This window comes from Neopelma chrysocephalum, unplaced genomic scaffold, assembly GCF_003984885.1.
Source record: "Neopelma chrysocephalum unplaced genomic scaffold, ASM398488v2 Primary Assembly neopelma1_129, whole genome shotgun sequence".
Taxonomy (NCBI): domain Eukaryota; kingdom Metazoa; phylum Chordata; class Aves; order Passeriformes; family Pipridae; genus Neopelma; species Neopelma chrysocephalum.
Genome location: NW_020897791.1, coordinates 1013139 through 1029077, shown reverse-complemented (window position 1 = coordinate 1029077; position 15939 = coordinate 1013139). Strand labels below are relative to the sequence as shown.

At 48.3% G+C, this 15939-nt stretch overlaps 1 protein-coding gene across 11 annotated transcripts in view; it reads left to right on the top strand.

Annotated features, from left to right (window-relative positions):
- Positions 1–15939, top strand: part of ADGRB1 (adhesion G protein-coupled receptor B1) — a 292967-nt gene that overhangs the window by 186977 nt on the left and 90051 nt on the right. For 9 of the 11 annotated variants that reach the window (XM_027698589.1, XM_027698588.1, XM_027698590.1 and 6 more), the window contains one exon: positions 14406–14547. In XM_027698589.1, the coding sequence (XP_027554390.1) occupies positions 14406–14547 (142 nt within the window). The remainder of the gene's footprint in view (positions 1–14405; positions 14548–15939) is intronic. The other 2 variants (XM_027698585.1, XM_027698592.1) reach the window with 1 other exon arrangement.

Below are 15939 nucleotides of genomic sequence, written 5' to 3'. Positions count from 1 at the left end.
TGTACTCCCTGAGACAGGGCTGGGACATTGGCAGCATTTGTGAAGTGCTGTTGGAGGTACACAAGAGCCAGTCTGGCTTTGTCTCCGTCCCTGACTTTGCCATGCAAAGTTGGGAAGAGCATCTTCCCCATTTCAGAGAAGGGGAGGCTGAAAAACAGGGAGCACAAGTGAGGAGATCTGGACCAGAGCTGGGATTTGCAGGCTCACATTTCTATCTTCCTCATTCCCTTCAGTCACATGCAACAGAAATTTTGGGTTCAAAATCCCAAAGATGGACAATCCTGCCACTGCCAGGGTTTGGTGTGAGCAACCATGGGGTGATTGTGGTCATCCAACTATCCTTCTGCTTCCCTAACCATCTGCCTTTAGGACAAGAGAGCATGATCTTAAGCTGTGCCAGGGGAGGTTTAGGTTGGATATTAGGAAGAAATTCTTTCCAGAGAGGGATCAGCCATTGGAACGGGCTGCCCAGGGAGGGGGTGGAGTCATCGTCCCTGGAGGTGTTTAAGGTGAGACTGGATGTGGCATCAGTGCCATGGGCTGGGAACTGTGGTGGGGTTGGATCAAGGATCGGACTTGATGATCTCAGAGGTCTTTTCCAACCCAGTTGATTCTATGATTCTATGACTATGATTCTATGATTCTATGATTCTGCTCCCCTGAGCTCTGGCTCAGGGCTTGTGTGGAGCTCTGAGTCCTTTTAGGCTCTGTTGGGATCATCCAAGAAGTTGGAAGTGCTGAACAGTGAACAGGACACAGATCCTGGGATGTCTGAGGCAGCCTGACCATACCCTGAGGAGGATGTGGGATATCTCTTCCCAGGTGTTTGCGTTGCTCTCTCTGCTGCCTTTAATCCAAGTGCATTTGGACATCCTTGAGGAGCCAAAGGGAGCGTTTCCAGCTTGTTAACTGCTGGCTGCAATGTCCTACATTTCTTTTGGCATCTGGTATGTTCAGCAAAAGCACTTACTACCTTGTTTCCCCATTCTTCCCAAGCCTCCCTTCCCATGGGATTTGAGTATGGAGCTATGATGTCCAGGTGTAGGAAGCAGTGTGTTGTGCTAACATGCTGCATTCCTGGGGGGATTTTCCCTGAAATGTTTTTGGTACATATGACAAAGCTGCTGCTTCTCACTTTGGTGGGTTGAATATTGTTTTCTGCGTAACCAGGAAGCTTTCCCAGTTTCTCAGAAATGATTGTGGGATGACTGGCTCCTGTTCAAGGCAGGGAATGAGGATTGCCTGGACCACCTGCGGGTTAACGCCCAGCGTGGAGCTGCATCCTTTTCTGAGCAGAAAAGCAGAGTCCCATCTTTTGGACCGTGATCCAGTTTGAGAGGGAATAACTGCATAACCAACCGTGGCATCTCATGGAAATTGGGAAATTGCAGCTGGAAAGCTGAGAGAGTGAGCTGAGTATTTTTGTGTCCATCTGGAAAATCCACTCTGCTAGAACAGGCACTTCCAGGAGGATCATGCAGGGTGGGGCAACAAGTTGGTGACAGCTCCTTCAGCACAGTCCTGGCTCCTGTTCCTGCTCTGCAGGACCTGCCACGACACTTCCATGCAAACTCTTTAGTCAAGGACACCCAAGGAGCTGCCCCTGGAGAGAACCATCCTGCAAAGCCTGGATAAGCGGCTGGGAACGTCACGTGGGGGTGGGAGGGAGGCAGATCCATCACTCACTGCTTTCACCTTGTCCTCTGTTGGAAAGGAGCCCTTTATGATAATGAGACCAGCCATCCTACTGCTCATCCTTCCATTCCCCTTTTGTCCCAGCAACACACCTCCCTTCACTCAGGAAAGTCAACTTCAGAAGGTCCCAACCCCTGTTTCCAACACTTTCACAGCAGCTCCTGGTTTCACCTTTTTCCCAAGGTGATCCTGATGCCTAATGAATTTAGGCAACACAGGGAACTGGTTGAGTCACCATCCCTGGAGGGATTTAACAGACGTGTAGATGTGGCACTTGGGGACATGATGTGGCACTTGGGGACACGGTTTAGTGGTGGATTTGTCAGTTCTGTGTTAACAGTTGGACTCAATGATCTTAAAGTCTTTTTCAACCCAAACAATTCAATGGTTCTCTGATTTTTATTGTTCTGATACTCTGGTGAATCAGAAAAGATCCAATGAGGCAACTTTGCCCCCAAATAAATCGTATTTATAAGATTTATCTATAATCTTATACAATTTTTACTTTATTTTATTTATTAATTTTAATTCTAAATCTTATTTGTAATTTTATTTATAACTATATTCTAGGAGTTATAGCCTGGACTTCTAACATTGGAGGGATCCCAGAAATGCTATAATGGTGCTTTTAACTCTGGATAAAACCAGCAAATTTAAGAGCAGAGGCCAAAGTCTTGGATGGATAAAATGTTGATCTATTGTATAAATAAACTGTCTGAAAGGGGGTTGTAGTAAGGTGGGTGTCAGACTCTTCCTGGGTAATAAATGACAGAACCAGAGGAAAAGGACTCAAGTTGTACCAGGGGAGACTTAAATTTGATATTAGGGGAAAATTCTTCACAAAAAGGATTGTGAAGGATTGGAACAGGCTGCACAGGGAAGTGGTGGCATCACCATTCCCGGGAGTGTTCAAAAAACATGTGGATGTGGCACTTGAGGTCATGGTTTAGTGGTGAACATGGTGGGGTGATGGTTGGACCTGATGATCTTAAAGGTCTTTTCCAACCTTAATTATTCTATGATTTTATGAAAGTAGTTCAAGGTCATCTTCTGCAGTCACCGACAGATGAGCCAACCTGGTGATACCAGAGTTTGCAGTGTAGATAAATCTGAGAATTATTTTTCTTTTATTCCTTAAAGCCATGAAGCCATGGGATTATGGGGAGCTGCAGGCTTCTCTGTTCCTATTTCACAGGGTTCTACAGAGGAGATTGAAAATGCCATCCTTTTAAAGGCAAAAAAAAATCCACAATAAAAAGAGACTAAAAAAAAAAAAAGAAAACCTGATGATACTTCAAATCAAATTCCTGATCCTGAGCTGATGCTGTGGAAGAGACCAGATTTGTAATTATTCAGCAACCACTAGAACTGGGGTCATGGAATCACAGAATGGTTTGGGTTGGAAGGGACCTTAAAGATTATCCACTTCCAACCCCCTGCCATGGGCAGGGACACCTTCCACTGTCCCAGGTTGCTCAGAGCCCCATCCAGCCTGGCCTTGGACACTTCCAGGGATGGGTCAGGAGGGAATATTTCCCTGTGTTCCATGAGCAGGGACTGTTGAACTGGTTTCCTCTGCAACATTAATATTGTGACACCTCACAAGGACTTTCACATTTGTCTCTGATTTAAAGATCAAGGGCACAAGACCAAGTGCCTTTGGTTTCTCCATTTCTTCTCCAGGTAGTCAATGGTCTCACATCTTCTGTATCAAAATTTTGACATTTGTGGCTCGTGTTCGGGACTGTTCAATGGCTCATTGGACAGGGCTGGGGAGTCCTTGAGGATTCATCCCAATGAAACATCTGTCCTGTGGCCGCCTTTGGAAAGGAAGTTTAGCAGGGAAGGACAGGGAAGTTTGGCAGGAAAATTGCCATCACAGGGCACGGACCCAGTGGACAAGTTCTGGTCTCCCATCCCACCTTTCCTTGTGCACTGAATCATAGAATGGCTTGGGTTGGAAAGGAACTTAAAGATAATTTTGTTCCAACCCCCTGCCATGGGCAGGGACACCTTTCACTATCCCAAGTTGCTCCAAGCCCCATCCAACCTGGCCTTGAACACTTCCAGGGATGGGGCAGCCACAGCTTCTCTGGCCAACCTGTGCCAGGGCCTCCCCACCCTCCCAGGGAAGAATTTCTTCCCAATATCCCATCTAAACCTTCTTTCAGTATGTCCCAAGCCCCCTCCAACCTGTCCTTGACTGAGGCAGGTCCTTGGAGACCAAGGCATGGGGCAAGTTTCACCTACAAATGATGTCTGACTCCAGGTCCTCTTCTGGAGCTGTGGAACAGGGATGAAAAGGGGGAAAGTCCTCCTTAATTATCAAGCCCAGCCTCTGGATTTCGAACTGCAGAGTCCAAAGCCCAGGAGGCTGATGATGGTGGGAAGCTCTGGGCTCCCTCTCAGGTGGGATGGCCTGATGAGGGTCATTAGAGCTCAGCATCAGCTGTACTTCTGGTGCCTGGAAAGATTATCTCCAGATGATCTTACGGGTATTTAGGCAGCCATATGCTTTATTTCAATGGTAATATGTATTTCTTTGTGCCTTTTAACATTGTTTATGTTAATTAAAGCTTCAGACTGGATGCTGCATATGGGCTGCTTCTTTCTTTTTCTTTTTTTTTTTTCTTTTTTTTTTTCTGGGGCTAATTTGCAGATAGAAACCAACCTTGTCCCCTGCAAAATGCTCTAATTCAGCTATCTGTAATTATGAATTCACAGCTGGGAAAAAGGTCTTGCTTTTCACCTCCTTATAACTGTGTCTTCCTGTCCCTCTTTCTCCCACGCACAAAAAGAAAATCCCAAATATTTCCCATGGGTCACCAATGTTTTCTTAAGTCACTATTATCTTAATTTTGCTTGTGTCAGTTGTGAAGTAAATCACCTCAAACCACCTTAATTTAGGGGGTTCTGAAAAATATAATAAAATTAATATTCCTGCTCTGGTTTCATTTCCCTTCCACCAAGCAAATGGATCAATAGTAGGATTTTTTTTTTTCTCCTTTTTGCCACTTTCATTGTTTTTCATTAATATAATAATAGTTGTTAATCTGATTATTGATCCTTTCAAACTGACAGAAAATGGTTCTGTTCTGTGCCAGGTTTGTGCTGTTGGGGTAGAGGTGAAAAAAGGGCATCAGTGCCAAGCAAAGCTCCTGAGACTGAGCCACCTCAGTAGTTGAGTGTGAAGTTTTACAGCGGCTCAAAAGACCTGGGATTTTCCTTTCTGTGAAGAAACCAGGCAACCCAGCACAAGATGTAGGGATGTATTTATTGACTCTTTACTTCAAATACCAGAGCTCTGTCAGTGCCCTCTTACAGTCTGTATCCATTTGCATCTTCTTTGTGGGCCTCAGTTTCCTTCTCATGGAATGGTTTGGGTTGGAAAGAACCTGAAAGATCATCCAGTTCCAAGGGCAGGGAGACCTTCCACTATCTCAGGTTGCTCCAAGCCCCATCCAACCTGGCCTTGAACATTTCCAGGGATGGGGCAGCCACAGCTACTCTGGACAATCTTTGAGGGTGTCTCAACTCCCTCACTGTAAAAAATTTCTTCCTTAAATGTAGCTTAAATCTCCCCTCTTTTAGTTTAAAATCATTGCCCTTTGTCCTGTCCCTCCATGCCTTTTCCAAAGTCCCTCTCCAGCTCCCTTGGAGCCCCTTTAGACACTGGAAGGGGTTCTCAGGTCTCCCTAGAGCCTTTTTTTTCTCCAGGATGAACAAGCCCAGCTCTCCCAGCCTGGCCTTTCATCCTTGACTCTCTTCTCAACTTCGCAGCCTTTCACACCAACCAGAAATGGTCAGAGCTCTCCTGCTGAAATCATCACATCTGTGCACACCCACGGGCACTCCCTGCCCCAAGGAATCTCAGCTGTCTTCAAAGTGTGAAAACATTTGCCTTAACATCACTTCCAATCCCAAAGTCCAGCTTTACTCATTTTCCAGCTTTCAAAGTAGACTAGGACAGATCTGGGCCATACATCAACTGAAGTAACCTCATCCTTATGTGTAGCTTAAACTAAAAAACCTTCTTTTAGTTTAAAACCATTCCCCCTTGTTCTGTCTCTCCCTCACTTGTCCCAAGTCCCTCTCCAGCTCTCCTGGAGCCCCTTTAGGCTCTGGAAGGGGCTCTCAGGTCTTCCTGGAGCCTTCTCTTCTCCAGGTGAACCCCCCCAGCTCTCCCAGCCTGGCTCCAGAGCAGAGGGGCTCCAGCCCTTGCAGCATCTCTGTGGCCTCCTCTGGACTCTTTCCAACAGGTCCATGTTTTTCCTGTGCTGAGGATCCCAGAGCTGGGCACAGCACTCCAGGTGGGATTTCAGCAGGACACAGCAGAGGGGGAGAATTCTCTCCCCCAGCACACTGGAGATGTAGCCCAGGACAGGTTGGCTTTCTCAGCTTTGAACTAAATGAGGTTGATGACACTTGATTTCTTTAAACAAGTGTAGGAAAGTTGCTGGACAATCAGTTACTCCACTGGAGCTTCAGATTTCGGGTTGGGTCACATGGATTTACCAAACTGGTGCTGCACTTTTAATTCAGAGATGTACAAGCTCAGGATTTTTCCAAGAGAATCAGTTTTGCCCCAGTAGCCCAAACTGACTTGCTGGATGTGTGAGATGTCCCACAGGATTTTGAGTGGCATAACTGAGAGCTCAGCCCAGCTTTGAATCAGTGGATTGATCACAGGAAGGGAAAATTATCTCTTAGATAACAGGATGACCCTTGTGAAACGGTTTTGCTGGTTTTATTTAGTCTTTAGGAAGGTCTAAACTAACCAAAGCACGATCACTGCTTTGGTACTGAGGGTGTCCAAAACATCCTGAGCAGCTGGAGTGTTAAAGATTGATTTAACCCATATTTAAAATAGTATTTAATTAATTTCTGCATTTCCCTCTCTGGCATGAGATGTTTTGTGATTGTTTTAGCAACCAATCAAAGATTTATTTTATTTTACGTTATTTTTAATCAGCCTATTTTTTTCAAAAGGTACAAACCTTTTCATGTCCCTTTTTTTGCTGGGAAACCATCCACTTGTTAATTCAACTCCGAGGTCCTGCAGAGTGACTCCAACACACTTTCTGCAGAGAAATGATTGCAGATCTTTTTGTGTCCTGGGCTATTGTGTGGAGCCAAAGTGTTTGAAAGGAGCTTTGGGGCAGCCTTTGGCTGGAAATGAAAATTGCTTTTGGGAATCCCACAAAAAGGATTAACTTTGACTTCATCTCTGGTTTGTTCTCCAAATTAATAATCAATCTGCCAGCTGGAGCTGTGCCAAGGACTCACATGACCTGCCTGGTTAGTGAAGGGGGAATGGCCCATGTGAGGCAAGAAGTGTGAGAGAACCACAGGATTGTTGAGGTTGGAAGAAACTCCTGGAGATCCCTTGTGTAATTTAAGTCTCAAATATCTGCCCCCATTTTAAAGCCTCTCTCTGACCCAATCCATGCCTCTTCCCACAACAAAAGCTCTCCATTTGTGCCAATTCCTCCTCAGAGCAGCATTTCTCTTGGAGAAAAGTCCTTAAGCGTGTGCTTAGCTCCTGTTTAAATCTACAAGGCAGTGCTTAATTGCTTTTTCCCATCAAGGGCTCAAACAATGTTCACAGTCATGTTGTAACATATGGTGAAACATCTCCTTGTGCAGCATCACTGGAATTACACCGGAGCTAAATCTGACCACAGACATCAGAGACGCAACCAGCTTGTCAGGTTTCCTGCTAAACCCTCCCAGTACAATGCTTTTTACACCAGTCTGGTTTGGGGATTTCCACAACTCCTTTTTCACCGGGTTGTAATCAGCCTCACTACACTCTTCTCTAATATTCTGCCCACGTTTTCCCTTTAGTAGAGTTTCCTCTTTCTTCCCTCCACCCCTGAGACTGCCTCAGAAATAATTCTGCTTCCTTATTAGTGTACCTGGATTCAATATTTGTGAATAACTCAAATCCTGCTCTTTTTCTTTGCCTCTGAGCTGTGAACATGGGTTTCCCTCTACAAACCCAGTGTATTTTTCTGCAGAATCAAAGGCTTTTCTTCTGCTCTACAGATGAAACCTGAACACATGGGCAGGCACACACACACATATGTTCCTCCCCTCATGGACCTGTTCATTAATATCCCATTTTCTTCTGCAGCTTTTAATCAGGTCCATGATGGATGTATTTTACATTCAAATATAAAATGTGACCTTTTAAAATTTATCTGGTTTGTAATTTGAACTTATCCCTGTGAAATCATCTTTGTGCTACAAAATTCAGTGTTTAGGATTTCAGGTCTGCCCTAAATTATGCGGCTTTGGGCAATAATTGGTGGTTGAATCTTACCCTGCCTGGGCAGGATGGGATCTGCATCCAGCAAGACTGAAACTCCCTCAGGTGTGTTTCCCTGGACCATGGAGAGATCCCAGGAGACCTCTCTCAATGGCATTCCATGTGGGATCTGCAGCAGATGTTGCTGGACAAGCTCAAACACTCAGAAACCCTGAATGGGACCACCCAAAAACCACAAGACTGACATTATTGTGAGACCCCACCTGGACTCATGAGACCCCACCTGGAACTCTGTGTCTAGATCTGGTGCCTCCAACATCACAAGGATGTGGAACTGCTGGAGTGAGTCCAGAGGAGGCCACGGAGATGCTCCAGGGGCTGGAGCCCCTCTGCTCTGGAGCCAGGCTGGGAGAGCTGGGAATGTCCAGCCTGGAGAAGAGAAGGCTCCAGGAAGACCTGAGAGTCCCTTCCAGTGCCTTAAGGGGCTCCAGGAGAGCTGGAGAGGGACTTGGGACAAGGGATGGAGGGACGGGACAAGGGGAATGGCTTTGAACTGCCAGAGGACAGGGTTAGATGGGATATTAGAAAGAAATTCTTCCCTCTGGGGGTGGTGAGGCCCTGGCACAAGTTTCCCAGAGAATCTGTGGCTGCCCCATCCCTGGAAGTGTCCAAGGCCAGGTTGGTGAGACGTGGAGCAATCTGGGATAGTGGAAGGTGTCCCTGCCCATTCAAGTTCCAGGGGGTTCTGGAACAAGATGACCTTTAAGATCCCTTCCAACACAAACCATTCCATGGTTCTGCATCCACACCGGGAATAAGGCAATGCTGGCACCTCCCCTGGGTCCCAGGAGTGCAGCAATGAGCAGACCCCCAGCTGATGGAGCAGGTTGCCCTTGGGATGGTGCAATGCCCAAGAAACCCTTTGCTGAAGACTGATCTTCCCCTGCCTCTTGGCTCATGGTGGCACATGGACAGGGAGGAGAGGCTGGTGGCTCTTCCAGTTTGCAAATCCCGACCCATCTCCGAGCTACATCCCAAAAAGATGCAGAGGTGTTCCCATCAAAGGGAATGCAGGGCAACGAGAAGAAGTAATTAGGCAGATTTGCAAAGGGGAAGGAAAGGATGAAAGAAAAGTTATTCTTCTGAGGAGATTAAAACCAGAGGAATGGACATGCTCTTTGGAGCATTTGAGTAGTTTAATGACTGGTAATAACTAATTAATTAATAATCACTGGTAGTAATGAGGGCCAGACTTTCATTTTCTATTAAATGGTGCGGTTGGACTTATTCTGAGGTGATTTACACCAAGTTCCTGACTCAGCACATCCACAGCACCCATCCTGGATGTGATTTATAGCAGCTTCTAAAGTAAAAACTAGATGGCTTTGATCCAATTGATTTCTTTGAGTCCAACAGGATAAATAAGCAGGCACCAGACCAGGTCTTTGAAGAGCAAAGGGTGGTTATTATAATTTTTAATTATATTTTTTTGCCTCGATATCTCTCTGTGCTCTTTCTCTCTGCATCTAGAAATGGATATCAGGCTGTGCCAAGTGCCAAGTGTGGCTTTGGCCCTGGATAGATTTTATCCTGATCTTGCATTCAGTGCTGTGCTGTCAGCTTTTCTGCCATGGGAGTGTGAGACCGGGAGCAGCATCCAGGGAGAGCTATTTGTTTTCTGATACTTTCCCTGGGGTTTCCTGTTCTTGTTGTCTCTCTGATTTATTTTCCTTTTTTATTTTTTTTCCCTTTTTTATTTTTCTTTTGGATGAGGTTACTTCAGTTGATGTATGGCCCAGATCTGTCCTAGTCTACTTTAAAAGCTGGGAAATGAGTGAAGCTGGACTTTGGGATTGGAAGTGATGTTAAGGCAAATGTTTTCACACTTTGAAGACAGCTGAGATTCCTTGGGGCAGGGAGTGCCTGTGGGTGTGCACAGACGTGATGATTTCAGCAGGAGAGCTCTGACCATTTCTGGTTGGTGCGAAAGGCTGCAAAGTTGAGAAGAGAGTTAAGGATGAAAGGCCAGGCTGGGAGAGCTGGGCTTGTTCATCCCAGAGAAAAAAAAGGCTCTGGGGAGACCTTAGGGTCCCTTCCAGTGTCTAAAGGGGCTCCAAGGGAGCTGGAGAGGGACTTTGGAAAAGGCATGGATGGACAGGACAAAGGGGAATGTCTTTAAACTGACAAAGGGCAGGGTTGGATTAAATATTAGGAAGAATTTCTTCCCTGTGAGGGTGGGGAGGCCCTGGCACAGGTTGCCCAGAGAAGCTGTGGCTTCCCCATCCCTGGAAGTGTCCAAGGCCAGGTTGGACGGGGCTTGGAGCAACCTGGGCTAGTGGAAGGTGTCCCTGCCCATGGCAGGGGTGGAACTGGATGATTTTTAAGGTCCCTTCCAACCCACACCACTCTATGAGACAAAGGGGAATGGCTTCAAACTGCCAGAGGGCAGGGTTGGATTAAATATTAGGAAGAAATTCTTCCCTGTGAGGGCAGTGAGGTGCTGGAACAGTTTGTCCAGAGATGCTGTGGCTGCCCCATCCCTGGAATTGCTCAAGGCCAGGCTGGACAGGGCTTGGAGCAACTTGGTCTAGTGGAAGGCGTCCCTTCCCATGGCAGGGGCTTGGAACTGGATGATCTTGAAGGTCCCATCCTGACCAAACCATTCTATGATTCTATAATACAAATTAAAAGCTTGAAAAATACAAGACAGGGAAAAAAAAAAGGTGTAAGAATTTTATTCTTCAGAACGGTGAAAATTAATAAAAAGGAAAATTTAGAGTCTACTAAAACCGAAATAAATCCCAACAGTATTGGTTTGTTACTAGCTGGAAATGACAGATTTATTTATAATAATGCAGAAATTTCAATAAACTCCTGTATTCTGTAATTGGAAGAGAGCCTGGTTACTTAATCCACATCCCAGGCTAATGAAATACTTGTCATTACAGCAGCAGCTTGAACACATGCTATACATCATCTAATAAAGTGAGATGTGTAGAAGAGAAACAAGACAAAGCAATTTTGTGTGCAAGGATTTTAAAAGCGCAGGTTTAAGACTAATTGGGGATCATTGCTCTTTAGGAAAAGAAAGGTAGAAGGACTCCCAAAATCTGGAGAGAGGATTTGCCTGTAAGAGCAGCAGCCTCACATCTGTCTTAGGCACAATAACGCAACATCTGATAGAGGAACCAAAAATTAGGGGATTGTGGGTAATATTATGATTATAATTGAATAATAGCACGCTCATTAAAACAGAGGAATTAATAGCAATCAACTTATGGAAAATAGATTTTGTCAAGCTCAATTAATACTTTCTATGAGAATACAGAGCTGGTTGGTAGAGTCTGAATATTTGTCATTATTTGTACACATCATAAATACGGCATTTTTTTTCTGGATGACAGTGAATAAACAGAACAATTAAATAATGCAGATCTTGGAAATATGAGCAGTACATACAGGGGAATTCGGTTTTCCTCTGGGATTGGCCTTGGATCTCCCAGTCCCTTCCAAGAAGGATGTTGGTGAATGGCAGAAGGTGGATGGATGAGACCAGAGAACAACACCAGGACTTGAGAACCTCCAAGAGATGATGTGACTTAGCAAGGATCATGTGAAGAGCTGCCTGTCCAGGGAAGACAGATTTATATCCTAGAGATGGGTGGACATGGGACAGAATAATGGAATGATTTGTGTTGGAAGGGACCTTCAGGATCATCTTGTCCAACCCCCTGCCATGGGCAGGGACACATTCCACTAGCCCAGGTTGCTCCAAGTCCTATTCAACCTGGCCTTGGACAATTCCAGGGATGAGGAGTCCAGACATTTAGTAGGTCCAGACGTTTAGAAAGCTCTAGATGAGCACTAGGGAAAAAAAAAATGTTCTGTGTGTTGCTGACAACTCCTACAGATAAATTAATTTGGCTTTTTTACTATTTTATTTTTTTAACTTTGAAAAGTACTTTAATCCAAGCCAGCAGTAATTCAGGAAGGCTCAGTGCCACGAGTTAAACAGGATCTGAGTAGATAATCACACCAGGATCAGTGGGACGTGCTGATGTCCTGTTACCTGTTGGTTTCCAGCACATTGTCCCACAGGGAGGTGAAGGGAGGCTCCGTCTCGTTGCGTGAGGAGCGGGTCAGTGTGTGCACGGAGCCCAGACCTGCCAAAAACTTGTCTGTAAGTCAGGGCAGTCTGCTGGAGTCAGCAGCATCGAGATGTCCAGGCCATCTGTGACACACCTAAGGCTGCTGAGCAGCTTGGCTCCATCTGGAGCTGCCGTGAGCTCGCTGCTGGCACCGCTCCTCTGGGGATGGTCAGCTGTGGAGAGGGGACATCTCTCACCCGTGGCCCTTCAGTGATGGCATATGGCCCTTTTGCTCTGGCCCCACAGCCTGGCCCAGGCTCCCATGAAGCCCAGGTTATCCACGTGGATCCTGAGCCTCACCCCATCCCTTTCATTTCTGCACTTTCTGCATTTGCACTCCATACGTGACCAGGTTTCAGGAGAGGAGACTGGACAAGGCACAGGAGCAATGGGTGGAAAATGACTGTGCTTTTTGGGTGCTGACTGTACTTTTTGGGGGATGGCTGTACCCCAGCACGTGAAGCAGAGACTGAGATTCCACTTTGCCCTGGCTTAGCCCTTCATGCTCACTTAAACAGAAAAGGCTGGGGACAGAGTTAAGGATGAAAGGCCAGGCTGGGAGAGCTGGGCTTGGTCAGCCTGGAGAAAAAAAAAAAAAGGCTCTGTGGAGACCTGAGAGCCCCTTCCAGTGCCTAAAGGGAGCTGGAGAGGGACTTTGGACAAGGCATGGAGGGACAGGACAAGGGGGAATGGCTTCAAACTGTCAGAGGGCAGGGTTGGATTAAATATGGTATTCTCATGTGGAGATGGGGCTGCAATAACTTTTCCTGATGAAACCATCCCACCTGTGGGATGAAGGCAAACTTCACATGGAGACTTTCCCATTTATGACCCCTCCCCTGCTCTGCTGCTCTTCCCCAGCCCGAAAGGATGCCACGGAAAAGCAGGAACTCTGTGCCTTTGACCTCTTGAGGTCCCTCTGGCCATGAGACAGGAACATCCCTGCCATGCCCAGAGCTCTGGGATGAGGAGGTTCCTGGCCTGGCCTTTGGAGACCTTGGATAGAAACAACTAGGAGGGAATAAGGGGATGAGTGGAGTCACATACTGGGATGAGAGACAGGGCTGAGGAGGGTGCAAGGAGTAAATCAGGTCTGTTGGACAGGCCTATGGAGTTATGCATCCATATATGGGATATGTAGTATTGGGCCACAGGGATGGGGGGGTGCATTTGGGTTGTGTAGGACAGAGCTATAGGATTATTTATCCATATATGGGGTGTGTCACGAGGATGTAGGGTTGTGCATCCACATTATGGGTGCCTGGGAGACAGCCAGAAGGTTGTGCACTCATATATGGGATAAGTGGGATTGGGCTACAGGGTTAAGGAGGTGTATATGGAATATGTGGGAAAAGGCTATAGGGTTAGGGAGGTATATACGGAATATGTGGGAAAGGGCTATAGGGTTAAGGTGTATGTGGGATATGTGGGACAGGGTTATAGGGGTAAGGGGATGTCTATGGGATATGTGGGGCAGGGCTATAGGCTTAGGAAGGTGTATATGGGATACATGGGCCAAAGCTATAGGGTTATGGATCCTTCTGTGGGGTGTCTGCCACAGGGCTATAGGGTTATGCATCCATGGAGTGGGTGTGTGGGACAAGGCTGTGCAGTTCTGTGTGCACACGTGGGACAGGTGGGCTATAGGGTTAGGGAGCTGTATATGGGATATGTGGTAAAAGACTATAGGGTTAGGGAGGTGTATATGGGATATGTGGGGCAGGGCTATAGGGTTGGGAAGGTGTATGTGGGATATGTGGGAAAGGGCTATAGGGTTGGGAAGGTGTATATAGGATATGTGGGAAAGGGCTATAGGGTTGGGAAGATGTATATGGGGTATGTGGGAAAGGGCTATAGGGTTAAGGTATATGCGGGATAAGTGGGACAGGGTTATAGGGGTAAGGGGGTGTCTATGGGATATGTAGGGCAGGGCTATAGGGTTCGGGAGGTGTATATGGGATATGTAGGGCAGGGCTATAGGGTTGGGGAGGTGTATATGGGGACAGTGAGACAGGCCAGCCCAGGGGTCGAGGAGGGGGACATTGACATGGGTGGTCAGTGATGGAGGGGTCAGATCAGGACCAGGTGCAGGACTAGAGCTGCAGGTCCAGTGTGGGGTCTCTGGGATGGGGTCGGTGGGATGGGGGTGGCCGGGGCGGGGGGCGGTCTCCCCCCATCCCCCCGCGGCGCGGTGCCCGCTCCCCGCCCGCCCTGACGGCCGCTCTCTCTCCCTCTCCCCGCTCCGCCGCCCCGTCCCTCCCTCCTTCCCTGCTCTCCTCTCCTCCCTCCAGCAGAGCCTCCGCCTCCGCCTCCCCGCCCGGCGCCTGGTCCTGGCGCGGCTGCCGAACGGTCCCGCTCGACGCCTCCCGGACCAAGTGTCTGTGTGACCGGCTCTCCGCCTTCGCCATCTTAGCCCAGCTCAGCCCCGACATGGTGAGTCCCGCCGAGGGAGGAGCGGAGGGCACGGGGAGGCGGGGGGGGACACACGGGGGGACAGGGAAAAGGGAAGCGGGACGCGGCCGGGATGCAGCGGAGCATCCCCGGGTACCGCGGAGCGGCGGCGGGGACGAGCCCCGAGCGCTGCTGCAGTCCGGGGTCACCGGCACCGTGGCGACACGGCGGGAGGCTTCGCATCTCCCTCCCCCTTCCCTCCCCGCCGCCCTTCCTCTCCCCTTCCCCCCGACCCTGAGCGCAGCTTCGGGGACATACACACACACAGACACATCGGGGGTGATGCCGCGCTGCGCTCCCGCCGTCCCCCCGTCCTCCCAGCCATCCCTCCATCCCCGTGCTGTGCCTTTGGACGTGGATCCCGCTAAATGTGGGGAGCGACCGGCCCCCGCAGGCGCGTTCGCTCCCGTGGGCTCCCCCACGCGCGGCATCTTCGCACGTGTCTTATTTTTTTGGGGGGGGGGGTGGGATCGCCCCGCTCCGCCTCCGTCCCCGCCGCAGCTCCCTCGTGTCTCCCTCCCCGCCTCGGGGTCCTTCCCGCCGCCCCGCTCAGTTTTGGGGTGTGCGTGTGTGTAGGGGGGTCCCCCGCTCTGCAATGAGGGGAGCGTGGAAGGGGAGGAGTTGTGAAGTTTTTGGCCGCTGTCGGGGACGCGGAGCCGGTGCCGCGTCTCGGACGGAGCCTCCGGAAAAAAAAGTGCGAGATTCCTAGAAATTATCGCTGGGCGGCTGCACCCTGAGTCAGAGCACGGGGAGGGTGCCAGGGCACTAAAGGCGACACTAGGGTGGCCAAAAGAGGCTGCACAGGGTCCTCTCTTCCACCTTGTGCTTTTTAATTTTTTTTTTAATTTTTTTTTAAAGTAGTTCATCCTTTTTTTGGACAGTTCCCAGGTTCATGGAGCAAAGCCCCCCCCTCCTCCACCTAAAGCTTCTCCATCTGCCTGGGCACTGGGAGTTACTGGGCCCTTGCAATTATTTACTAATTATGGCTTGCTTGTTAAATGCTGGCTTAATTCAGCAAAAAGGGGAGGGGAAAAGAAGAAAGGAAGGGTGAGGGTGGTAAAGGAGAGGGGGGATCACATTTTCCAAGATGAAGGTTTGGTTTATTATTAGAAACACTAATGTATTTGGTCCACTAGTTACCATGGAAACAACATCTGCACTGAAGTGGTTTTAAAGACACAGTGTTGATTGTGTTTGCCCGGCCCCGTGGAGGCCCAGCCACCACAGGGCTCTGAAATGGGCTCCGGAGTGTCAGGTGGAACCACTTTTGGGGGCCTGTTGAGAGAGGCACCAAGTTTCTGGTCTTGGTACAGATGCTCTGGTTGAAGGATGCTCAGAGGTAGGACAGGGAGTGTGTTCCTGCTTGGAAGGGGT